Source organism: Hemibagrus wyckioides, linkage group LG08 (assembly GCF_019097595.1).
Source record: "Hemibagrus wyckioides isolate EC202008001 linkage group LG08, SWU_Hwy_1.0, whole genome shotgun sequence".
Taxonomy (NCBI): Eukaryota; Metazoa; Chordata; class Actinopteri; order Siluriformes; family Bagridae; genus Hemibagrus; species Hemibagrus wyckioides.
Window position 1 is genome coordinate 28,264,376 of NC_080717.1, and position 24,307 is coordinate 28,288,682.

The 24,307-nt window shown below is 42.1% G+C and overlaps 4 protein-coding genes across 9 annotated transcripts in view; 2 read left to right on the top strand and 2 right to left on the bottom strand.

Annotated features, from left to right (window-relative positions):
* The window catches only part of ciapin1 (cytokine induced apoptosis inhibitor 1), a 7,051-nt gene extending 3,709 nt beyond the window's left edge, over window positions 1-3,342 (bottom strand). Inside the window, exons 1-3 of the mRNA XM_058397113.1 lie at window positions 3,193-3,342; window positions 1,427-1,589; window positions 143-286 (exon numbers count right to left, since the gene is read on the bottom strand). Of these exons, the coding sequence (XP_058253096.1) occupies window positions 143-286; window positions 1,427-1,583 (301 nt within the window). The 5' untranslated portion in view covers window positions 1,584-1,589; window positions 3,193-3,342. The remainder of the gene's footprint in view (window positions 1-142; window positions 287-1,426; window positions 1,590-3,192) is intronic.
* Window positions 3,343-3,447: 105 nt separating this feature from the next.
* Window positions 3,448-7,912, top strand: coq9 (coenzyme Q9 homolog (S. cerevisiae)). Its single transcript, XM_058397112.1, has 9 exons — window positions 3,448-3,607; window positions 4,056-4,284; window positions 5,545-5,680; window positions 5,764-5,906; window positions 6,533-6,617; window positions 6,712-6,816; window positions 6,975-7,130; window positions 7,208-7,261; window positions 7,477-7,912. Exons 1-9 carry the CDS (start codon window positions 3,550-3,552, stop codon window positions 7,510-7,512), a joined length of 1,002 nt encoding a protein of 333 aa, XP_058253095.1. The 5' UTR covers window positions 3,448-3,549; the 3' UTR covers window positions 7,513-7,912.
* A 694-nt stretch (window positions 7,913-8,606) lies between these two features.
* Window positions 8,607-13,466, top strand: polr2c (RNA polymerase II subunit C). The gene is made up of 9 exons (XM_058397088.1): window positions 8,607-8,818; window positions 9,933-9,982; window positions 10,096-10,164; window positions 10,278-10,330; window positions 10,455-10,583; window positions 10,732-10,783; window positions 11,400-11,568; window positions 11,879-11,953; window positions 13,199-13,466. Exons 1-9 carry the CDS (start codon window positions 8,733-8,735, stop codon window positions 13,341-13,343), a joined length of 828 nt encoding a protein of 275 aa, XP_058253071.1. The 5' UTR covers window positions 8,607-8,732; the 3' UTR covers window positions 13,344-13,466.
* A 1,912-nt stretch (window positions 13,467-15,378) lies between these two features.
* Window positions 15,379-24,307, bottom strand: part of shank2b (SH3 and multiple ankyrin repeat domains 2b) — a 173,620-nt gene continuing 164,691 nt past the window's right edge. For all 6 annotated transcript variants that reach the window (XM_058397080.1, XM_058397081.1, XM_058397082.1 and 3 more), the window contains 2 exons: window positions 21,764-24,155; window positions 15,379-20,790 (listed from right to left, as the gene is read on the bottom strand). In XM_058397080.1, the coding sequence (XP_058253063.1) occupies window positions 20,286-20,790; window positions 21,764-24,155 (2,897 nt within the window). In that variant the 3' untranslated portion in view covers window positions 15,379-20,285. The remainder of the gene's footprint in view (window positions 20,791-21,763; window positions 24,156-24,307) is intronic.

The following is a 24,307-nucleotide window of genomic DNA, read 5'->3' on the forward strand; positions in this document are numbered from 1 at the left end:
ATAAGGAGATGCAATGGTCATTTTGAAGGCTTTGTTGTAAAAAAATCTTCGCTTTCTGTAACAGGCCAGGTCTAGAGGTCAAGTATCAGAAGAATGCTGCTCTGTATTTTTGTTAAATACACACATCATTAAGGAAACCAACCTGATACAGGCTCCTCCAGCACCAGCTTCCCGTCAGGTTTCAGGACCCGGGCCATCTCGGCCAGGATCTCAGAGCTGTGGACTGAAGCGGTGTCAGGAAGCAGCTGGGACAGAACCCTGTCGTAACTTGAAGCCGAGTGAGATGCTGAAACAGGAAGAAAACTTGTTTAACTCTCACGTTCTGTAGGGTTCAGGGATATAACATCGAGATCCTGACATACAACACCTGAATTCAATGACTTGGAGGGGTGTCCCAAAACTTTTGCCAATATAGTGTATTATACACTGCCCGTCCAAAAAAAAAAGGTCACACACACTAATATTTCGTTGGAGCGCCTTTAGCTTTGATTACAATTTTACGGTATGAACTAGGAATGATGGGTGCATCACTTCATCTGCCTTTCTTCTTACCCTGATGCGCCCATCACTCTGGAACAGGGTAACTCTGGACTCATCAGACCACATGACCTTCTTTCATTACTCCAGAGTCCAATCTTCATTCTCCCTAGCAAACTGAAGCCTTTTTCCCCTGATTAGCCTCACTGATACATGGTTTTCTTAAGGCTACACAGCTAGTTAGTCCTGATCCCTTGAGTTCCCTTAGCATTTTGCGCGTGGACATGCTCTTACTTTCACTATTAAACATAGCTGTGAGTTCTCCTGTAGTTTTATTACGATTTGATTTGACCAAACGTTTACGTGATCGTCTATCACGATCATTCTAGATTTTTTTTGTCCGGCCATATTTCTCCCTCGAAGATGATGGCTCCCCACTAACCTTCCAGTTTTTAATAATGTGTAGGACAGTTCTTAAACCAATCTTAGTATTTTCAGCAATCTCCACAGATGTTTTCTTTGCTTAATGCATGCCAATAATTTGAGCCTTCTGAAACAGATGAACATCTTTTCCACGACCACAGGATGTGTTCTGACACGGTTGTTTAAGAAATAAGAAGCTACTCCTTGCATCAGTTAGGATTAAATAACTTGTTGCCAGCTGAAACACAATCACCCATGCAGTAATTATCTAATGGGAGGCTCTTACCTATTTGCTTAGTTAAATCCGGTTGGTGACTTTTTTTTTGGGATGGGCAGTGAATTCGTTTATATTTTGAGGCCTTGCTCAGGGGCCCAACAGTGCAGCTTGGCAATGCAGGGGCTTAAACCCTGATCAACAACCCAGAGCCTTAACCACTGCCCAGTGTTAACTAATTGAAGTTTTATAAACATCGTACAACACTATATACCAAAATACTACCAATCAAAACTTGGTGTAGTAACTCACACATCTGGAGCCTTTGCATGTTCTCAAGGGACACCAGGTCCTGACCACCAACCACAGCACTGACAGCCTCAGCAAACTCCTTCAGAGCTGTAGGAGAGGATGGGTGGGTCCATACCACCAATACTTTATCTCCCTTTTTCAGTCCGAGATCTGCCATGACCACCTGCAAACAAAACCAGTTATTATATTAGTGACTAATACAACACAGTGTACACTGACTCAGCAGAAAGTCCACAGGAAATGAATCACGCAGCTACACACAAACGTTTTTTTTTTCTTCTTCTTTTGTTGTGTAGTGTATACAGTGTGTCCTGAAAGTCTCCATACCCAGGGGACTATAAAAGCCAGGACCAAGTCTGTGGTGCCTACTGTCCACTTTTCGGCTGGTCCGTGACACTTTCAGTCTTTTTGAATTTAATAAGTTTGGCAACAGTGTCAAAAACATGGAGAAGTTCAATGAACAGTGGATATAAAGTCTACAGACTTTAAAATTGCAAGATTTTGTGATAAAACAAAGACAGATCATGTCTTTCCACCTGTAATTCCCTCCTCCTTTAAAATAGCATCCAAGAAAATTCAAGTAAAATAACAATTAAAAAAAAAACAGAAACGTTTTAGGAAAAAAATGATTACAATAGCCTGGTCGCTAGCCATGTTTTGCTCGATCCTAACTAACACCCCAGTCTCGGCTGGAAAGCAGAAGCCCCATATTATGATGCTGCCACCATTATGCTTCACTGTGGGTATGAATGCTCTCTGAGTGCTCTACCTTGGTCCCATCTGACCATAACTCATTTTGCCACAAGGTTTTTGGGGATTTAGATGTTTCTGGGTGGTTCTTCCTTTTTTTCTAAGAAAGTGATTCCTCCTAGCCACCCTACTCCAGAGCCCAGACATGTGAAGAATATGCAAGATTGTTGTCACATGCATGGAGTGACTAGTACTTGCCAGATATTCCTGCGGCTCCTTTAATGTTGCCTTAGGTCTATTGGCAGCCCCGCTGACAAGTTTTCTTCTTGTCCTTTTGTCAATTTTGGAGGGACGTCCTGTTCTTGGTAACGTCACTGTGGTGCCCCATTTTCTCCACTTGTTGACGATGGCCTTCACGGTGTTCCAAGGTACATCTAACGTTTTGGAAATTCGTTTAAACCCCTCTCCTGATCAATACCTTTCCACAATGAGATCCCTTAAATGCTTCGGCAGCTCTTTGCGGCCCATGGCTTCAGTGATCGGATGAAACCGAGAAGATGTGAAGAAGATCCTACAGAAACAGCTGACCTTTATTTGGAGTTCATCAGAATGACTATATCAGTGACGGGTGCATGGTCATTACCTCTGAACGTTTGCACAGTCACATGTCCAGTTTTAAAGGGTTGTTAACCAGGATAGAGTATGTTTTTTTTCTCTATTTGTTTTTCATTTGAATTGTGTGATTTCTCATATCACAAAACTTACTGTAACAGGGGTGTGTAGACTTTTGGTATCCACTGTACAGTGAGATTCAGTCTTCATTTCACATGGACACATATTCTCACTCATCGTTTTCTTACATACATGTTTTTCAGAGATTTGTGTTTAATTCAGACAGGGTCATGTTTTATTTAAGGATCTGAACTTGAACAGATAACCTTGTGTCGGATGTGACGCAAGATCAGAAAACAATAGCAAGTGACACAAATTTCAAACGACGTATTAATTTAAAATATTACAAACATCTATGGATCCGTTTTTTATTATTATTTAAAAGAAAATGCCGAAATACTTACTAATATTTTAAAATGTTTTCTCCAGATGCGGGGCTCAACGTGCCGTCGCCACTGTCCTGTGATCCAGCTTATTTAGGCGTCGCGATAAAATGACTCTTCTGTTCGCTAACGTTAGCACGCTAGCCAGTTTCGGAACCGCAATAAAAAAATGACCAAGGTTCGTTGCTAACTACCCAACAACAACATACACAACATACGCAATATATTCTGATATCTTCAACAAATATTTAACTTAAAATGTACTTAAAAAAAAGTCTGACAATGCTAGTCCTTTGGTTGAACCGGAGTCGCGCAGCAATGACATCACCGCTGCTAGCGTTATTATGCTAAAAGAACAGCTATCCGTTCTCTGTCGTGATGGCGGCTCTGGTTCGAGGCCTACGCGCTGGGAGAGTCCTGCTGGGTCTCGGCAGCGGTAAGCTGGGCCTAGTGAGTTACTTGTTTGTTGTTTGTTTTTGAACACTTTATGCATATTTTCATGCGAGAACTTGTGTTTATTCTCTGCGTGTTTCTTGTCATATGATACTTGCAAGGTGACCCTAAAGTCCGAGTCAGTAAATAAAGTTTCACTGGTCATTTGATTAAAACTAGTGTTTAGATCCTCAGCTACAAAGTGATCTGGCCTTCAACAATAACAAGCTTTTTTCAATTTTTTTTAACAAATCTGCAGTAGAGTGATTTCATGTGTTTTAAACAAAAGTATTGAGAAAGTTTTTGTTGTCTTCGTGAAGCATTTAGTTGTAAACACCAAAGCCCAGACTCAGAATCAGATATTCATTCAGGTTTGACTTTTGTTGCATTCATAACTGCATGATTGAGAAACGGCCTCCTTTTTAATGCAAGTATTTTCCATGCATTTACAGCATTGGTCCAGAGCAGCCCTCGTCCGCAGTACAGTGCACTGACGCGTGCTGTCCATTCTGCTGCCGTCCTCAGAGTTACTGATGACACTAAAGTCCACCAGAACACACTGCCTACATCTGACCATGAACACCAGCAGACCCAGAATTCAAGAACGAGTCAGTCGTTTTGCTCTACGGAGAAAACTGGTTCAGCTGATGCTCAGCAGGAGGACCCGCAGCCTAACACCAGGTCAGAAAATCCACTCAGCATGCAGCAGCTCTCCTGAACTGTACATCACACCTCTTACTATAGCATGATCTACAACTCGGTGTAGGTTTCAGACCACTTCTCACAATGAAGCCGTTATAATAAATCAATAAAATTAAACTTCTAAATTAAATATCTGCAGTATTGCTGTCTGGCCTCCTGGTGGTCCAGTGGCAGGATCCCACGCTCTCATTGACCCAGCCCGGGTTCGATTTCTGGGCAGGAAGCTAACCCAGCCACTGAAGAGTTAACTCTCTGTGTCGGTCCCAAGCCCAGATTAAATGGGAGGGTTGTGTCAGGAAAGGCATCCGGCTTAAAACCTGCGCCCAATCCAACCATGCGGACCAAACGATCTGCCTTGGTGACCCTGAACAGGGAGCAGCTGAAACATCATCTACAGTATTGCTGTCTGTGTATTCAAGCATACACGGCAATAAATAAATAAATATCTAAATAAAAAAATAATAATTAAAAAAAAAAATTACCAATCCTTCTTATAATTAAAAAAACACGTACAGAATAAATTAATAAATAAAATAATACATGCTGGCCAATAAATTCTTAGTAAAATAAAGTCTTGCTATTATGCCAATAAATAAAATAACACGAGCAGTAAAACCAGTAAAAAATAAATAAATGAATAAAATGTCAATAAATAAATTTACATAAACAAACCTGCTAGTAAATAAATGAACACATGCAAATACAAAAATGTAAATGATGTAACACACACCCATACATAAATAAAATAATATAAAACACACCTGTCAGTAAATAAAATAAAATCAAAGAAAGCAAAACTGCATATAATTAATTAAATAAATTAAAGCACGCCTGGCTTTGATTAATTAATTAAATAAGTAAATAAAAAATAATGCACACATGCCAATAACACACATGTATGTCTGTGTGTATATGTATATATATATGTGTGTATATATGTGTGTGTGTATATGTATATATATATATATATATATATATATATATATATATATATATATATATATATATGTATATATATATATATATATATATATGTATAATGTATATTATTGTGAATGTATATGTTTTTTTTTGAAGTATAAATCACTATTTTTGTAATTATTTCCATAATGGTTTAAAGGTGCAATTATTTGTGAAAGTCATACATGAGTGTGCTCAGTAGTGTAGATTTTTGAGGCTTTGTTACTGATTTATTCATTTGCCTATGAGGTTAATACCCCTGTGTCCACGCTGTGTCAGTTATCAGGATCAAGGCGGTGAGCAGGCGGAGGATTATGAGACCGAAGAACAGCTGCAGTCTCGTATCCTGACCGCTGCGCTGGAGTTCGTCCCCGAGCACGGCTGGACTGTGGAGGCCATTGCTGCGGGAGCAGAGGTGTGAAGAATCAAGGATGTAATGATGTGATTGGTGTAAAGAGGTTTCTTGCTTAACCTTCTGTCATTTTTGCTGTGATTCAGACTCTCGGCTTGTCGGCTGCTTCTGCTGGGATGTTTAATAACGGTGCAGGAGACCTGGTGCTACATTTCATCAGCCAGTGCAACACTCAGCTGGTGGACATTCTGGCAGAGCAGAACAATCAGGTCCAGCTTGGACAAGCAGAGTAAGCATCCCTGAGCAGACTCTGAATTGAACAGGAACTCATCGGGAACGTTGTTTTTGGAAAACCTTGCCATGGCAACCTACCAGAACCAGACCTAGTACAATTCCTGATAAATGATCAGCAGGACAATTTAAATTAATGAAGCTGTTTGTGTGGATGATTAAGTCAAGGATGCATCATTTATGAGCAAATTGACCCTCTCTTGAGAAAGCAACGAGTGGAGCACAGACGTGGGTGATAAACGTTTCACTCAACATGTTGAATAAGCCTCATTTATCAAATTTTCATTAAAGTGTGGAAACCCATCGAGAAATTCCCACCAGCTTTCCGAATATTTCAGATAATCTGAAGCCCACCTGCAAATTAAGAGCTGAGTAACACCCACAAAACTCCATAAAAGGCAAAGCTCACAGGATTAAAATGACAACTAAACAGTGAAAGAGAGTCCTCTAAATAATGTTTGTGCTAATTCTTTTAGTAATGCAGATAGATGCATATCCGCTTACTCTTTCCATAGGGTGTAATACTTCTGTCCTAATTTAATGGCTACACCTATTTATTTATTTATTTTTATTTATTTATTTATTTATTTTTGAGGTACTGATTTCTTCCTCGTTGCCTTTCAGGAAGAAGAAGACGGCCGAGTTCCTGAGGGATGCCGTCGAGACACGCCTCCGGATGCTGATTCCGTACGTGGACACGTGGCCGCAGGTGACAGTCTGTTTTCCGCCAGGCGCAGCCGTACGCGTATTAATGTTGTAATGAGAATTCGGATACCAGTCTGTGTGTTTGTGTGACTCTGTAGGCGATGAGTATACTGCTGCTTCCTCACAACATCCCAGACAGTCTGAAGCACCTCTCCACCATGGTGGATGACATCTGGTACTACGCAGGAGATCGCTCCACAGACGTGAGTGTCTCCTGTTAACCCTTAATTATCCTCCCTGTCTGTCTTTCTCTCTCTCTCTCCCTCCATTCTCTTGCTCTTTATTCTCTCTCTCTCTCTCTCTCTCTGGATAAGTATTTGAGAACATTAGCGTTTTAGCTTTTCTCCTTCTGGTCTTTCAGATAAACTGGTACACCCGTCGCGCAGCGTTAACAGGAATCTACAACACCACAGAGCTTGTGATGCTGCAGGACTCCTCCCCTGACTTTGAGCAGACTTGGACTTTTCTCAGCAACCGTATCCAGGATGTGGTGAACGTAGCCAACACAGCTAAACAGGTACAGAGGATGTATAGTGGACAGTGGACTGGGATCCTCTGATCAGACTGGTTTTCTCACTCAGGCTGTTGTTGCAGGTGCAGTCGACAGGAGAGGCTGTAGTTCAGGGGCTGATGGGTGCTGCGGTCACGGTTAGTGCCTCTCGATTACATACACAGCCACATAAAGTCTACTGTTGTTGTAACTACTCATTAAAACTGTGTGTAATAGGAAACTTCTCCATATCTTTTTATATCTTATCTTAACACTCTTGGACACTTTTGTCATATTAAGTGACTAATTTAATCAAGTTTTGGAAGATGACCAATGAATCTCCTTCTGACCCAAATGTTCTTCTCCACTGCAGCTGAAGAACCTCACAGGGTTGAACCAGAGACGATAAAGCAGCATCCAGTCCTGCATTTCATTGGCCACGCCCTGCAGCTGCCGGCACGTTCTGAACATCAGACACTCGTTCTCCATTGTGAGGGTCGCTTTGCTGTTATTTTGAATGTAGGTTGGATCGGGAGATAAAATTTGGTTGCTTCGGTCACATCAATAGCGTGCTCTCGAGTCTGTGACTGATCTGTACAGTCATTATGCTTTTACACTGCTCTGAGAAATCGTGCTCCTGAACACAATGATGGGCTTTTGATTCAGTGTCGTATCTTCAGGTCAGTGAATTTCCACTGGACAGGTTAATCGGCTCGGATTCAGACCATCAGCTGTGTTTTTGCTCCCTGTATAAACTTTTGAATCAGAATAAATCTATATTGTACTTGAAATTAAACCTTTTCATTTAATATTGTGGCTGATTTGAGGTTCTTGATTTATGCAATTTCTGGAAGTTGTAAACAGGCAGTAAATTTGGCTTGTCATTAATATTAAAACCATGTTAGAGGGGAAAACCATTAAAACCATTCCCTCAGTGTTTCCGGTGGTCACTGTAGTGGTTTATAATGGGCCTTTTTTTAATTTTATTCCAGTGAAAGAAAACTCTCTTGGGTTCAGATGGTTTTTCAGGAGTAAAGAGAAAATGCCCAATGGAAACCATTTTACATCACAATATAAAAATATTGTGAGGAAATTGCTTTTAATAGATGGTTTGGTCATCATAAATATAATGTGGTTAAAAGTAACCATACATTTCATAATAAAACCCTTCAATCTGGAATCTGATGGGAACCATTAAATATTTTAATTCGTAAGTTAATGTTAATTGTTATAATAATGTTAAAAGTAACATAAATGAATATATATTTATAATACAGTATGCATTTAAACACGATTTGTACTGCGCATGTGCGGAAATTCGGGCTTTGCAGCATACATCATTGTATTATTAGTAATATGTTATAATATTATTATTATTATAAATATCCGATAAGAAGTAGACGCAATTCTGCACATGCGCAGTACAAATCGTGTTTCTGGTACGGATCAGTGACGTGCATATACACCGCGCTTTTAGACTTTTATGCTAACAGGAAATACTCGCTAGTCTTAACCCGGAAATGATCGTGCCAGTGAAGCGCTGAACAGCTATAAAGACGTCCATGCAGTCTCCACAGAGACCTGTTTGTTTGTTTTAGAGCTTAAACAGATATTTAATTATACTCGAGGATGCCTTATGCCAACCAACCGACGGTGAAAATCACAGAGCTGACGGACGAAAATGTGAAGTTTGTAATTGAGAACACGGACCTGGCGTAAGTGCTTTAGCTGAGACAGCTAGCCGGCGCTGCTAGCATTACAATAATAACAACAATAATAATCAGATATTTTAACTACTAAGCACTTTCCTTTTAGTGTAAAAGTTAATATCTGAACTCGAAGGGGAGAATTGATTCGAAAATGGTTCTAAATGCTTGATTTTGATTGGTTAATTGTTGAATTTTCTTTTCCTAATAAATGTTTATTAACAGTAGTTCCGGCTCCAAGGCGAATCACAGGTTTATATTAATGCGCTCGTTCCAATACGCTGTTGTTTCCATAGTAACAGGTTGCGCCATGATGATCAGACGAAGATTACTCCGAGAAAATGTTTATTTATTTTCATTTTAGTGAAGGCGTCTCAAGGGTCAGTGCTTTCGTGACTGCCAGAAATAAATCTTTTAAAGCTTTCTGATTTGGGAAAGACTTCAGGACAGAAGAATAGGGGTCTATTTCCCCCCCCCCCCATGTTAACATGACAAGCTGTGTTTGACTCTTATTAATTTTAAGACACAGCAAAAATACGACTAAAAATAAAATGTTATATGTTTAGAGCTGCTGTAATGTAATCACAGGAACTCGTAGATGTTGCGTGGATGTTCCTTAACGCTAAATGTCACTACAAATTGCTGTTCTTCCATTAAAAATATTGTAATTGCTGACAAACCGCAGTGATAAAGAGCCGTAACTCCACTCCACTTCACGTCATGCCACATCACACCGCGTCGTTTTAGATTTATTTCCTAAAACTGCAAGTCTTTTATTCAAGATTCAAGATTCAAGAAGCTTTATTGTCATTTCAACCACATATAGCTGATGCAGTACATAGTGAAATGAAACAACGTTTCTCCAGGACCTGGTGCTACAGAAACATACAACAACAAGTTCAGCACAAAACACCACCACAGAGCTAGGACAGAAGTTTGTCTTAGCCACGTAAAGTGCACAGTGTGCAGCTAGGTGCAAACAGAGCATAGACAAGACAGTGCATATTATGCAGTTATTCCTGATATTGTGTCATTCTTTGCGAGGTGATGTTAATTGTCAGTACTTCCTCACCTGTTTATTTTTTTTATTTAAAGAGATTTTACTGTTTTTATTTTTAAACAGGGTTGCCAACTCCATCAGGCGAGTGTTTATGTCCGAGGTTCCAACTATCGGTGCGTGTCTTCACATTAGTTCAGAAACCTGGATGTTATTTATTTATTTATTTATTTTTTAAAAGGCACTCTCTTTATCTTACGTGTTCATCTGTTTTCTTTACCTTTTGTAGCAATCGACTGGGTTCAGATCGACGCCAATTCTTCAGTTCTCCACGATGAATTCATTGCGCACAGAGTGGGTGTGTGTCTGCCATTCCAGTCTTCTCTTCTTCCTGATGCTCTTGTTATGATCCCGTGCATCATGTGTATGAGACTGAATGATGTCATGCTTTGTTTGTTTCTTTTTATTCAGGGCTCATACCACTGACCAGCGATGATATCGTAGATAAAATGCAGTATTCAAGGGTGAGTTTATTAGATGGTTTAATTTACTTGGTGATTAGATTTGGTTAAAAAAGGCCTTTTCAGGTAGAAACTGCTGCTGTATGTAAGTGTAGTGCGGACTTTTATCCATCTGTTTCTCTGTTAGGACTGCACGTGTGATGATTTCTGTCCAGAGTGCTCAGTCGAACTCACACTAGACGTGAGATGCACGGAAGATCAGACACGTCACGTGACATCACGCGATCTGCTGTCTAATAACCCTCGAGTGATCCCTGTGAGTCACATGAACATGAGCAAACCTCCATATTTCTCTCTCTCACACACACACACACTGTCTTTTTATTTCTTCCTCCATCACAAGGGTTAATTTTTTTCTCCTCACATGCACACAAGTCAAAATCTGACCCCTTATCTTTCTTCAGGTGACGTCCAGAAGTCGAGATAACGATCCCAACGACTACGTAGAGCAGGACGGTGAGGATTCTTTGTTCTACAGTCAAGACTCTCATCCATTCATTTCGCCCCCCCAACTTTTAGATTCTGTGCATACAAAAACTCAGGCGTAACATTATGACCACCTGCCTAATATTGTTTTGGTGCTGCTAAAACAGCCCTGACCCGTCCTGCACTGTGTATTCTGACCCCTTTCTATCAGAACCAGCATTAACTTCTTCAGCAATTTCAGCAACAGTAGCTCGTCTGTTGGATCGGATCACACGGGCCAGCCTTCTCTCCCCACATGCAAAAGCATGAAAACCACACAGTTTTACACTTCTACCAGATTCAGTGCATCAGCAGAGTCAGCGGGTGTCTTTAGTGTTGCACCGGAGCTCTGTGGGCAATGAGGCATGTCCAGATCATCACACATTTTCAATAAACTGCTCTGAGTGCAAATAGATTTGTTTATGCAATATCAGGAGACAGCATTATCTATAAAATTGTACACAAGGATGTCACAGAGCAATAATCTGACACGGATACTACTGTAACCTACTTATCATTAGACAAATAAACAATTTGTCAAAAAATACATTTAACTAAATGCTAGTACATGCATGACAGCACTCCTGAGTCTTCCTCTCAATTTCAGACATCCTGCTGGTGAAGCTCCGAAAGGGCCAAGAGCTCCGCCTCCGAGCGTACGCCAAGAAGGGCTTCGGCAAGGAACACGCCAAGTGGAACCCGACGGCAGGGGTGGCCTTCGAGTACGACCCAGATAATGCTCTGAGACACACAGTGTACCCCCGTCCTGAGGAATGGTATGTGCCATTTTGATGGTGAAATCTTGAAGTTGCAGCTTTACCTTTGGTTCATATCAGAAACTACAGACCTTTTTAAAAATGTGGAGCATCTTTTATACAAGTCCCTGTTTAAGCTGTTGCTTTAGAAACTATGGGGTATATTAAAATAAGCCAGTGATTTTTACCTTGAAGCTGGAAGTGCTGTTAGAGCTGCTGTTATGGTAAATTAATCAACATCTCACCAATCAGATTAGAGAATTCCACAGCGCTGTGATATAAAGAGAAATGAACACATTAGATTGTGTGTGTTTTTTGTTTTTTTTTTCAGGCCGAAGAGTGAGTATTCAGAGCTCGAGGAGGAAGAAGTGCAAGCTCCATACGACCCTAACGGCAAACCAGAGCGGTAAGTGACAGCATGTGATCAGCCCTCCAACAGCTAACGTTCATTCATACACTATATTGCCAAAAGTTTTGGGACGTCTGCCTTTCCATGCACATGAATGTAATATGGAGTTGTCCCGGCCTTTGCAGCTATAACAGCTTCAACTCTTCTGAGTGTGTTTTTGGGAATTTTTGACCATTCCTTTAGAAGCGCATTTGTGAGGTCAGGCACTGATGTTGGACGAGAAGGTCTGGCTCACAGTCTCCACTCTAATTCATCCCAAAGGTGTTCTATGGGGTTGAGGTCAGGACTCTGTGCAGGCCAGTCAAGTTCCTCCACACCAAACTCCCTCATCCATGTCTTTATGGACCTTGCTTTGGTCACTGGTGTGCAGTCATGTTGGAACAGGAAGGGGTCATCCCCAAACTGTTCCCACAAAGAGCATGAAATTGTCCAAAATGTCTTGGTATGAAGCTGAAGCACTAAGAGTTCCTTTCACTGGAACTAAGGGGCGGAGCCCAACCCCTGAAAAACAACACTTGAATTCAAAGATCTGGAGGGGTGTCCCAAAACTTTTGGCAACTCGGTGTACGTTCATTTTGTAATAAAGAAGTCCAAAGTCTTAAGTATAAAATATATGGCTAAAAGTATGTGCACCCCTGACCATCACACCCATATGTAAGCTTTCACCAAACAAAGCTTGAAGCACAGAATTATACAGAATGTCTTTGTGTATGCTCTAGCTTTACAATTTCCCCTCACTAGAATCATGAACCCCAAATGACAATGTTCCTGTACATAAAGACAAGTGGTGTCCTGCACTGAGCCCTGACTCTGACTCAACCCCACTGAACACCTTTGAGATGAACTGGAACACCGACTGAACCCCAGACCTCCTCAACTCGTACAACATCAGTGTCTGATCTCACTAATGCTCTTGTAGCTGAATGATCACTAATCCCCACAGACACGCTCCAACATCTAGTGGAAAAGCTTCTCAGAAGAGTGAAGCTTATTATAACAGCAAACGGGGAACAAATCTGGAATTTGAAGTTCAACAAGCATGTTGAGTGTGATGGTCAGGGGAGCACATACTTTTAGCCGTATAGTGTTTTATGTTAAATGATCAGTTCATGGCAAATTCTACACATGATGCTCATCCTACAAACCTGAAATGACGCATCTGATTAACTGTATTTAAAAACTGATGACATGCTTTATTAAATAAATGTTGTGTACTTTCTTCTATGCCTTGGTGCTCCACAGGTTTTACTATAACGTTGAGTCGTGCGGTTCTCTCCGGCCCGAGACGATCGTGATGTCTGCCCTCGCCGTGCTCAAAAAGAAACTGAGTGACCTGCAGACGCAACTGAGCCACGAGATCCAGAGTGACGTCCTCACCATCAATTAAGCAGGGTTAAGAGAGAGAGTGTTGTGGAGAGGTGATGTACAGCAGGAAATGGGTTTATATATTTTGTACTTGTTGGATGGGGGCGGTGGGGAGCTCTTACTCATGAATAAATTGTCTTGATAAACACAAACTGGATTTTGTATTGAATTATATCCACTACCTTTAAGAGGAGAAAAACATGGCTGCTTTTAGTGGACAAGGTTTTGTGATACTGTACATAATGTTGTAGGTACTGTTGGGATTTTTAATCATTGTGAGCTTGGTGTCCAGTCTCACACTCTAGATTAGATTTATCATTGTCTCGTTATCTTAAAGATTAGTTTAAACTTAGTGATGAGAAGTTAATTTTGTCTTTATTAGTCACATATACATTACTGCACAGTGAAATTCTTTCTTCACATATCTCATCCTTGGGGGTCATCCATGATACAGCACCTCTGGAGCAGGGTGGGTTAAAGGCCTTGTTCAAGGGCCCATGGTGGCAGCTTGGCGGTGCTGGGGCTCGAACCATGATCTTCTGTTCAACAAGCCAGAGCCTTAACCACTTGAGCCACCCCCAGTTCAGTGCATGTCCCTGACCATCACACTCAGGTGCTTGTTGAGTGTCCCATTCCAGATTTTCAATTTATTTTTCTAGTGCTTTTAACACTGGACATTGTCTCAAAGCAGCTTTACAGAAGTATAAAAACAGAATAAAAATGATAAAGTTTAAAGATAAAGTTGTCACTATTTATCTCTAACATTTATCCCTAATGAGAAGCCTGAGGTGACGGTGGTGAGGAGAAACTCCCTGGGATGATCTGAGGAAGAAACCTTGAGAGGAACCAGGAGGGAACCTCATCCTCATTTGGGTGACACTGGACAGGAAATAATGTAAATGTAAATAAAGTCCTTTCTACAACAGCAACCAAAAGCTTTGAGGAACTAAAAGTAGGTCAGTGTAGTTTCTGAGGTGTGTTGCCTTTTTGCTGTTATAAACAGCTCCACTCTTCATCTTATTGATGAGGCTCCAGTTCCGGTTTATCCCAAAGGTGTTCAGTCAGGATGCTTGAGTTTTTCCACTCCAACCACAACCTCCACACAGTGTCATCATGGAGCTCTGAGCTTTGTGCACAGGAACATCTTGCTGGAACAGGTTTGGGTCTCTTAATTCCACTGAAGGGAAATTGTAGCACTGCAGCATACAAAGACATTCTGTACAGTTGAGTCTCTCGAACATTGCGGCAACAGTTTGAGAAAGAAGCACATATGCTTGTAATGGTCAGGGGGTCATATATTTTTGGACATATAGTGTATACTACAATTTTGGACGTTGGCAGTGATGGCTAGACCACTGGATCAGAGCATCTCCAAAACTGCAGCTCTTGTGGAGTGTTCCTGGTCTGCAGTGGTCAGTATCTATCAAAAGTGGTCCAAGGAAGGAACAGTGGTGAACCGGTGACAGGGTCATGGACGGTCAAGGCTCATTGATGCACGTGGGGAGAGAAGGCTGGACCGTGTGATCCGATCCAACAGACAGAATTGCTGAAGAAGTTAATGCTGGTTCTGATAGAGAGGTGTCAGAATACACAATGCATCACAGTTTGTTTTATATGGGGCTGCATAGCCACAGACCAGTCAGGGTGCCCATGCTGACCCCTGTGCATTGCCGAAAGCTCCAACAATGGGCACGTGAGCATCAGAACTGGACCAGATCTCAGTCCAATCCAGCATCTGTGGGATGTGCTGGACAAACAAGTCCGATCCATGGAGGCTCCATGGTGCCAGATCCCACAGCACGCCTTCAGAGATCTAGTGGAGTCCATGCCTCGATGGGTCAGGGCTGCTGTGGCCACATCCTTCTTAAATGCCTCTCTGCATTCGCTGGGTGAAAGCAAGTGATTGCGTGTAAATGTAAAATGAACACTAGAGGGCAGCAAAGAACAACAACAGTTGTAAAAACATCAGGTAAAATTTCTGATGTCAGCATTTTAAAGATAAAAAGGTTTTTAAATGGCATTAAAATTCCCTGAAACACGAAACACATTCACATTCCTCACATCAGTTTGTATATTTATTACTTCCTGCTTTGTCCTAAGATAGACATTTAGGATATAAGAGGAAACTCGTCCGCTCACATCAACTTTTCTTTTTCATCTTTCGACAGAAATAAATAAAAAGGATCTGCAGCACAAAACAACGTGGGTCAGTACAACACGTGTGACGTTTCTTTGCATGTATTCCGATAAGGATTCCTGTCTAAATGTTATGAGGTTCGACGTCTTAGATGCATCACTATATATTTTCATCTAAAATGTCATGTATCTGCGTCAGAAAGCCTCACAGGTGAGTTTTAACGTGATTTTTTTCTTGTAAATTATTCACACAACACAAATTCTAAATTTTAACTTCATCTTTTAATTACAGGATCTAAAAGAAGCAGGTGACAGCCATTAGCTCAATATTTAAATATTTTCTATTTCACTGAGACCTATATATAAATTCTTGATTGATTGAAATAGCATTGATATACTGTACGTGGAATACTGGCAAAAACCCAAAAAATAAAATAAAATAAACCAAGAAAAAAAAACCCAAACAGTTTCCCTTAAGAGTGTGTATTGCTTCTTAACCGATGTCACATCAATTTTTGGCACACCACAAGTCAGTTAAATGTCATACAAATCTCAAATATTTCTATAAATCTTTAAAATACTGTGCTGTTTTTTTTTCTCCTAAAATAAGCTATATAGAGATGATCGATAACGCTAACTCCTCTAAGGTAAAGATAAGCAAACACGTTGCTGCACTTTGTTCACTGCATACTTACACCGCTGTGTGTTTAACTGCCCTCTCTTTACCCTCCCTCAGTTCACATGTAAACACAGGACAAAGAAAACACACACGATCCTGCCCGGAGATGCAAAATCATAACAACATAATAATCATTTCTCACTCGTATGAACAGCGTGCGTGATGTGACGTTTGATTTCAATAGGATTCAATGACCAGTAATGAGATGCTGACCGGACACTTTCTCCTTGCTGAAATCAGATAAAGCAAAACTCCACCCTGATACACATGTAATGTCTTTATAGTGAAGTATCTGCAGTGGTGCTGCGTTTCATGTGAGAAGGTGAAGCGGACGTTCGTGGACGATGTCACAGAAGGATGTTTGGGCGTTCTAATAGGAGGAAAAAAATAATCTCAAACTGATAACAGTCAGGTTTGACTGTTCGATTTTTCAATGCTGAGTATCGTCGTATTTAAGAGAAATAAACCCAATGTGGTGAGACTTAAAGCTCCAGAATTCAACACAGCGGTACGACGCCGTTGCGCCGAGTTAGTGATGATGAGATGATGAGCCTGATGCCATTAGCGGCGCTAACAATCTTTTAACAAAAGATGAAAGACGGGCGCTGAAAGCTTGAGCAGGTGAGAGAGCTGGACAGACTGCAGGACTGTCACTGCATCTTGGTTTTTTTTTTCAAGCATGGGTTTAGTCCAACTGTACTGCACATGTAGGAAAGGGAACTAAAGCCAAAATGTTGACGTGAACTTGGATGTCACGAAATTCCAAAAAATAATTTTCATTTCATACAGGATGGAGTTTTCCTTTAATTAGCTGTATTGTTTTGCTGGTGCTGTGTTAGATAAATAAAATATTATATACACTATATTGCCAAAAGTTTTGGGACACCCCTCCAGATCATTGAGTTCAGGTGTTGTTTTTCAGGGGTTGGGCTCCGCCCCTTAGTTCCAGTGAAAGGAACTCTTAATGCTTCAGCTTCATACCAAGACATTTTGGGCAATTTCATGCTCTTTGTGGGAACAGTTTGGGGATGACCCCTTCCTGTTCCAACATGACTGCACACCAGTGACCAAAGCAAGGTCCATAAAGACATGGATGAGTGAGTTTGGTGTGGAGGAACTTGACTGGCCTGCACAGAGTCCTGACCTCAACCCCATAGAACACCTTTGGGATGAATTAGAGTGGAGACTGCGAGCCAGACCTTCTCGTCCAACATCAGTGCCTGACCTCACAAATGTGCTTCTAGAGGAACGGTCAGAAATTCCCATAAACACACTCCTAAACCTTGTGGAAAGCCTTCCCAGAAGAGTTGAAGCTGTTATAGCTGCAAAGGGCGGGACAACTCCATATTACATTCATGTGCATGAAAAGGCAGACGTCCCAAAACCTTTGGCAATATAGTGTAGATCATGTCAGTGTGTAAGGTTCTGTGCTGCTGTATGAGAGCCAACACTGAACCTATAAGAAAGGTCCTTAAAGAGCAACTCCAGCGTCTTGTTTCCTGTTTGTCTCGCCCCTTGTGTTAAAACATCAGTGTCATGCTGGAAGCCCTGATGTGATGAGGACTTCGACTCCCATGGCTGTCTTTATGACTTTATAAAAACCTGCAGTGTTTGTTCCCTCGACATCACTTATCTGTCTGCTCTCTAACACACACTGTTGCTGTTATCTGTCACATTTTATTTTCACGTGTTAATAAAGTGCTGCGAATGATAAATCAATCATTTCATATACTGCAGTAATACACGTGTGAACCGAAAAGCTTGACCTGCACTAAAGGTGTGTGCTTTATTTTAGTGCTGCCCCAAATTCTGACCAGTTCAGTTATTTCTTTTTGAACAGTGGGGTCCAAAAGTCTGAAACCACATTGGAAAATCTATTATATGTGGTACATTTAAAACTTGATATACACTTTACATTTAAAACGGAAGACTTCTCAGTGTCGTCTCAAGGAGTTTATAATCCATGTTGATGCTGCCGTTCATTCGCTCACCAGGAATCTAAATCTACATCTAAGTCTCTGAGAAACTTTTCTCTAACAATTGTTAAAAGTGCTACACAAATAAACTGCGTAGAGTTTTTAGAACAAAGAAAGGAAATGGTTAATAGCGTTATTTTCAGGATTCTGCACTATTTTTAGGTCACTGTTATTGACCCCTCCTTGGTCAGGTTTTTCTTGTTTTTAGATTCTTTTCAGTGAAAACATTTTAATGGATTTGAGCTAACATTGATTGTGAAATCTTGCTAATGATTTCTAATTTCTTAATTTATAAAAATCCTCCACATCCAACAATCTGCTGTAAACGAAGCTAGCTGTTTCCCCCTGTGATGATTGTGTCTGTCCACTCACTTCAGACCTTCATCATCGGATGACGTTGGATGTGTTTGAAGGAATTTTACACAATTACACACTACACTCGATTGCTGATCGTACCTGCGGCTTCCGCCCGTGGTTTTTAGGAAATGAATAAACCTACGGTAAACCTCTGAAACAAAACAACGGGCATGTTTGTGTCTCGTCGGCCAGCACAAAGACTTCACATACTTTTACTCCAAGGCCAGTGCCTGGCATAATAAAAATAAGAGATGACAGATCTCAAAACGTTTTTTTCCTTGAAAGTCGTTGGAGTTGCTCTTTAACCTTTCTTAAGCTCAGCTTTATTCTTAGATTAGATTCTGCCTCACTTTGATTCTGCCAAATGAATAAATGTAAGCAACAATCAAGCTAAATTTTCCCACCATGGCGAAAAAAAGGTCATGATTATCTCCAAACACAAAAGTAAGAACAAAGCAGCACTGCAGGGATGAGTAATCTGTAAACCATACAGCTGGAGAGAGAGAGAGAGAGAGAGAGAGAGAGAGAGAGAGAGAGAGAGAGAGAGAGAGAGAGAGAGAGAGAGAGAGAGAAAGAAAGAAAGAAAGAAAGAAAGAAAGAAAGAAAGAAAGAAAGAAAGAAAGAAAGAAAGAAAGATTCAGTGCAGTTACAGATTGCCTAAAGCGACATGTTGGAAAAAAGAAGACTCACTCACTGGCATTCAAATCACAAAACATCTCTAAAACTATAGCTAGTAAACCACTGACCGTTTTACAATTTGAGACAGTATATGTGTGATATCGTTGCCTGCAGTGTAGACAGACATTCTGGTCATTGGATCAAGTGTAGACTCATACCTAACAGCTGTATGCTGAAACATCAGTGGTGTTTCTCTAAAGGCAACTCTTTAAATTTTCAAGCATAATTCTCTAAACCTTACATAAACATCTCTGCTCTCTTAATCCATTTTAATCAAGTACTCGCCAGTCATCGTAATGACAACACAAAGAAAAACAGCTGGAAGATGATCTAAGAAAAGTGAAGGAATACTGGAGCACTCTAGCCTAGTAGGATGTTAGGAACTCAAGTGAATGGCAAGAATGCAGTCAAACCTCACAATGTGGAAGACGAGCAATATCAGAAGATATTACACTTCAGAAAGACTTGAGTGATTTTGACCCATTCACAAATACCTTATGTTTTACTGCAATCAAAAACAAAGAGATGGAAAAATCATCATGTCAACACACACACACACACACACAAGTGATGCGTTCATGTTTCTGGTGAAGATGCTGTGGTCATGAACATGTGAACTGAGGAACAGCATGGTACCAAATGTGCTCATCTTAAAAATTCATATACATCCTGGTCAAATATGTAGAAGGAAGAAAAAAAAAGTATGACTTTTCAGCCAATACACAGATGATCCTTCCCTTTTTGCTGAAGAAATATTCTCTGGTTAATTGTCTTAGCAAAGATAGAAAATGGAAGGCCAGCTCTGCTGGTTCTTCAGTTCATTCACATGAGGCCTGAGTCCATAAAACCCCAAAACAGCAATGAGCTCTAGTGTGTGTGTGTGTGTGTGTGTGTGTGTGGACTGTACAGCGTGTTTGGCTTGTCATGGCCCATCACTGGCTGGAACTTTCAGGTACAAAGAGCTTTGTGCACATCTTTAACACCTTGTCAGAACCTTTTCTTCAGGATATGAGGGTTCTCTAGAAATCCTTTCCAGCTGACAGGGAAAAAAAAACCAAGGTAATAAAATAAGCAAAACAAAAATGAGCGAGGAACAAATGAAGCTCAAGAACAAAAGAAGGCTTGTGCTGTCCCAGTCTCATCTGTCGAGCAACAGCTTGAGTGCTCGCTCGATATTCATGCGATGACCAACGCGCGTCACTCCCAGGTCAATTAGGTCCTGTTTCTGCAGGCTGGGCAGGTGTGTGCCCTCTATGTCGTTCTCCAGGAAGGCATCTCTGTGCTCGGCCAGGTTGAGGCTTTCCAGCCAGTCAGCCACATCCTCTTTTGTCCATGAAAGCACTGCCTTGGTGGCGAATGGCTTGCCGGAGGCAGCCTGGAGGAACGAGAGTGGCGAAGGTGAGCGACTTCGGCCCTGTACAGAGGACGAGGTGCTCACCGCAGGTAGAGAGGAGGAGGATGATGAGCAACTCAGAATTGGAGGAGGGGATGTGATACTTGGGCTTGAGGGATGGTGGTGATGATGCAAACTCTCAGCCTGTCGGCACGGTGATGGCACAGGCACGTTCGGGCCGGGCTGATTGGTGAAGGACACACCGGGGTTCGGCTGAGTTCCTGAGATGAGGGACACACCGTCCTGATTTCTAAAGAAAAATAGGGAGAGGAACAAAAATGGGAAGAACTGAATCCAGAAAAATGAGTCAATAAAGGTTTTTGGTCATCAGGTAACTGTGAAATAGGTCAAGGTTACTGGAATTATAATGCAGCCTTCAAGACCTTTCTCTCCTCATCGGAAAGAATTCATTAGGTTGTCGTTAGTTCACTGTTGAGGAAAAAGTAGACAAATGTCCAACTACAAGACCTGTCACCCTGAAGTCATATAGAAACCAGGGAAGGGAAACATATCAGATAAGAAGGTACATATAAACAAAGTTCTCTCTGCTCTGGTGAAACATTCAACCTGAATATAACTGAAAGCAAATCTGGCTCAAAAACTTTCATTATATAAACTTTACAATCACTAAAGAACGAACGAATCAAAATAGTTTGATATCAGTACTATGTAAACAGGGTATTTGGGGTCAGTTATTTGGTCTGTAACCAGAGATTTCCATAGTAAATGAGACTCAGGCTTAAAAAAATCTGCAGTGGGAGGAGGCAGCAGTGTGTCTCCTTTAAGATGTGCCCAATATAGGCACACGACCCAAACTACTAATACACAGATCAAGCTGTTCTGCTTTTTAAGGCTAATGAAATAAGCTGCATTTGAACACATTCACCTTTGTCATCTCCAGCACTAGATGACATTTTTGTACTTGGGTAAGGGGGCTCTTGAAAGCCCTCATGGGGGCAGTTGATGTGATATAATGACTGAGTAATAAATGGGTCGCGTTCCAAATCAGGCAAATGCACATACACAAGCACAAGCCCTAACGCACCTCTCTCTCTCTTCTATGGTTTGGTCTGTGTTCATCACACGATGCTGCTCATCTCATCCTCAAGGCTGTTCTCATTATTAGGTTGCTAGGCAACTCATTCTTTCATGAGCTCAGCACACACACAAACCTGTGTAGCTAAATGAATGTCTGTGTTGGTGGATGTGATGGGGTGACATACCTCAATCCAAAGTGAGTTCTACATCCTGGGGGAGAGTCTAGCGCTTCCCCTGGCTTTGGTGCTTTGTCTTTGCTGACATGTTGCAGAACAGAGTTTATTTCAGTAAAGCCTTGGGGTTTTGTCTCTGGTCCATGGGGGTTTTTCAGATCCAGAGGTTCACCCCAAAGCTTTGAGGTTCTTTGTGTTGGGGTTTTTAGAGGCTCTGGTGGGGCGGTTCCCAGGGGTGGTGGGGGGATTGAGGAGGGCACCCTGAAAGAGCTTATGGTCTCCTCATTTAAGGCGTCCTTGTAAAGTGCGTTGCTCTTGTTGACGGCATACTTGGCTTTAGGCTTGGGCAGAACCTGTGCCCTGTCCACCAAAAAGGCCTGACCGTCTGCATAGACCATGCAAGTGTCCAGGGTCTCTCCTCCTTCTGACGATAAGGTGGAGATGCTGGATACAGTGGAGACCGTACTCGTGGTCTCCAGTTGGGGGTCTCCACTGCTCCGGCTGTCCACTTCAATGCCTGAGTCAATAATGGGCTCATAGGGTTCCAGAGGTCCTGTAGGAAAACTGGGAGGTGTGCAGTTAGTGAGAACTGTTGATCTCTTGATCTCCTGATCTCGGGAGTTGCTTGTGGTTAAATGGGTATAATAGGGAGCAAGTGATGGTCCACTCATGCCGTTGGATTTCTGTTTGAGTAGCACATTGAGTGCCCCTGATTGATCTTCTGGGATGTCAAAACTGTTGGCAAACTCTAATGGAGGAGGCAGAGGCTCAGCAAACACAAACTCCTCATCGATGTCAACAGACGCTAGAGGTGGTGGAGGGATACCAAAGGGGAGTTTGACAGGCTCATCTACAGAGCTGACAGAGATCATGGTTTTTGGTGGCACAGCAGAGAGAGGCTTTGGTGTTGCAGGCTTTGCAGGAGCTGGCTGATTGGGATCACGAAGCTCCCCAGGTGTGCTGTCAGGACAAACATCCTCATCTCTCTCTCCTTCCGACAGACTGTTCTCCTCAGTTTTGGCCCCATCTGTTGTATGGACCATAAGAAGCCCTGCTGACTTCTTTTGGGATGTGTCCACGATGTCAATCATCATGTTCTTCTTTTCCTCTGGCCTTTTCTCAGGCTTGCCCAGGTCCAGCTGAAACTTGGACTCAGTCTCATACTTGGACTCTGTCATCTGTCTCCGCAGGCCTCCCCGTGGCCTGCCCATGGTGGCAGTGCTGGAAAAACTCACTTCGACACTGGGCCGGAGTTTTGTGTCAATGAAAAGGGGCTTGTTTAGGTCCAGTTTTAATTGGTCACTCTTAAGTGGCATAGGCTGTGACTGCTCTCTCATGGCCCGGTCTCTGGCAGCTAATGCTAAGGCTAATGGAGAATTGGGGTCTAGCGGTTTTCCAGTGACAGGGTGAACATAGTTACCGCTCCCTGAGCTGTAGGTCTTGTGAGCTGGCAGGCTGATGGGACTCTGACCTGTTCTTGTGTTGAGTACCTCCCGCACCATGGTGGGTTCTGGGCTGTTGAAGTCGGTCACGTTACCCCCTCCTCGAGGAATGCTGAGCAGGGAGGAAGGGGGAGCCATGAGCCGGCGCAGACGCTCATCGCTGCTAAACATGCCTTCATCAATGGATTTTGAGTGTCGCAAACGAGGGGTAGGAGCGGGAGCCACATCCTCATCACCAGCATCCGTGGATCTGAAAGATGGGGAATTTCTGTGAACCTCCAGCCGTTTTTCCCTGACCGTACTAGAAGCCATGGCAGTTGCAAAAGGGCTTCCTGAACCGAGGCTGTCCTCTGGGCGGAGCTGGCCCGGGTGGTCGGGTGTAGTCGTCTCAATCTCCATACTGCTGCCCTGGCTGCTCTTTCCACTGCTGCTGGTGGAGGGCTCCTTGATAATAATGGTGGGTATAGGGATGGAGCAGGTCTTCTCTGGGCTGTCCTCTACATTAGACTGTTTCACAAGCATGCCCTTTCTCCGTGCAGGCTTGTTTGGAACAAACAGAGCAGCATTAGCCATTTTTCCAACATCCGAGTATGGGTTCTCAGGAACCTGAGCCCGGCGCATATGAAGGCTCTGCTGAGCAGTTGGACTGTTGCTGTAGTTTTCTGCATCGTACTGTTCAGAGTTTTCTCTGTAATACATTCCTTGGTCTCTCCAACCTGAACCAAGGCTTGCCTCTGTTCTTTCTGAAGGAGCATTGTTCACAGTAGGACTTTGAGGGGTGAAGCCTGGTCGGATTGTGCCATAACCATGTCCAGCAGGTGTGGGTGCATTGTTGTGGGGAGGAGATGGAGGGGAAATAGCTGGTGGTGGGGGAATGTCCTCTGATGTGTCAGGCATTGATAGGCTTCTTGTAAATTTTAACATAGGAGGAGTGAGGAACTGCTTTTCTTCTTCAGTTACCCCTGTGGTTGGATAAGAGCACCCATATCAAATTCTGGCAAAAAAGCAATTATTTTTTCATAACTTCCCAATATTTCATATAGAACAAATAAATCAAAAGTAACATATTTGGATCTAATCCACTAAAACTTTTAAAATAAATAGGGTTTTGTTT

Excerpts from the sequence above, each read along its gene's own strand:
- coq9 (XM_058397112.1), top strand. The coding sequence starts at position 3,550 with ATGGCGGCTCTGGTTCGAGGCCTACGCGCTGGGAGAGTCCTGCTGGGT. Across the intron at positions 4,285-5,544 it reads GACCCGCAGCCTAACACCAG|TTATCAGGATCAAGGCGGTG; the intron begins GTCAGAAAATCC and ends ACGCTGTGTCAG. Across the intron at positions 5,681-5,763 it reads CCATTGCTGCGGGAGCAGAG|ACTCTCGGCTTGTCGGCTGC; the intron begins GTGTGAAGAATC and ends GCTGTGATTCAG.
- polr2c (XM_058397088.1), top strand. The coding sequence starts at position 8,733 with ATGCCTTATGCCAACCAACCGACGGTGAAAATCACAGAGCTGACGGAC. Across the intron at positions 9,983-10,095 it reads GTCCGAGGTTCCAACTATCG|CAATCGACTGGGTTCAGATC; the intron begins GTGCGTGTCTTC and ends TACCTTTTGTAG. Across the intron at positions 11,569-11,878 it reads TACCCCCGTCCTGAGGAATG|GCCGAAGAGTGAGTATTCAG; the intron begins GTATGTGCCATT and ends TTTTTTTTTCAG.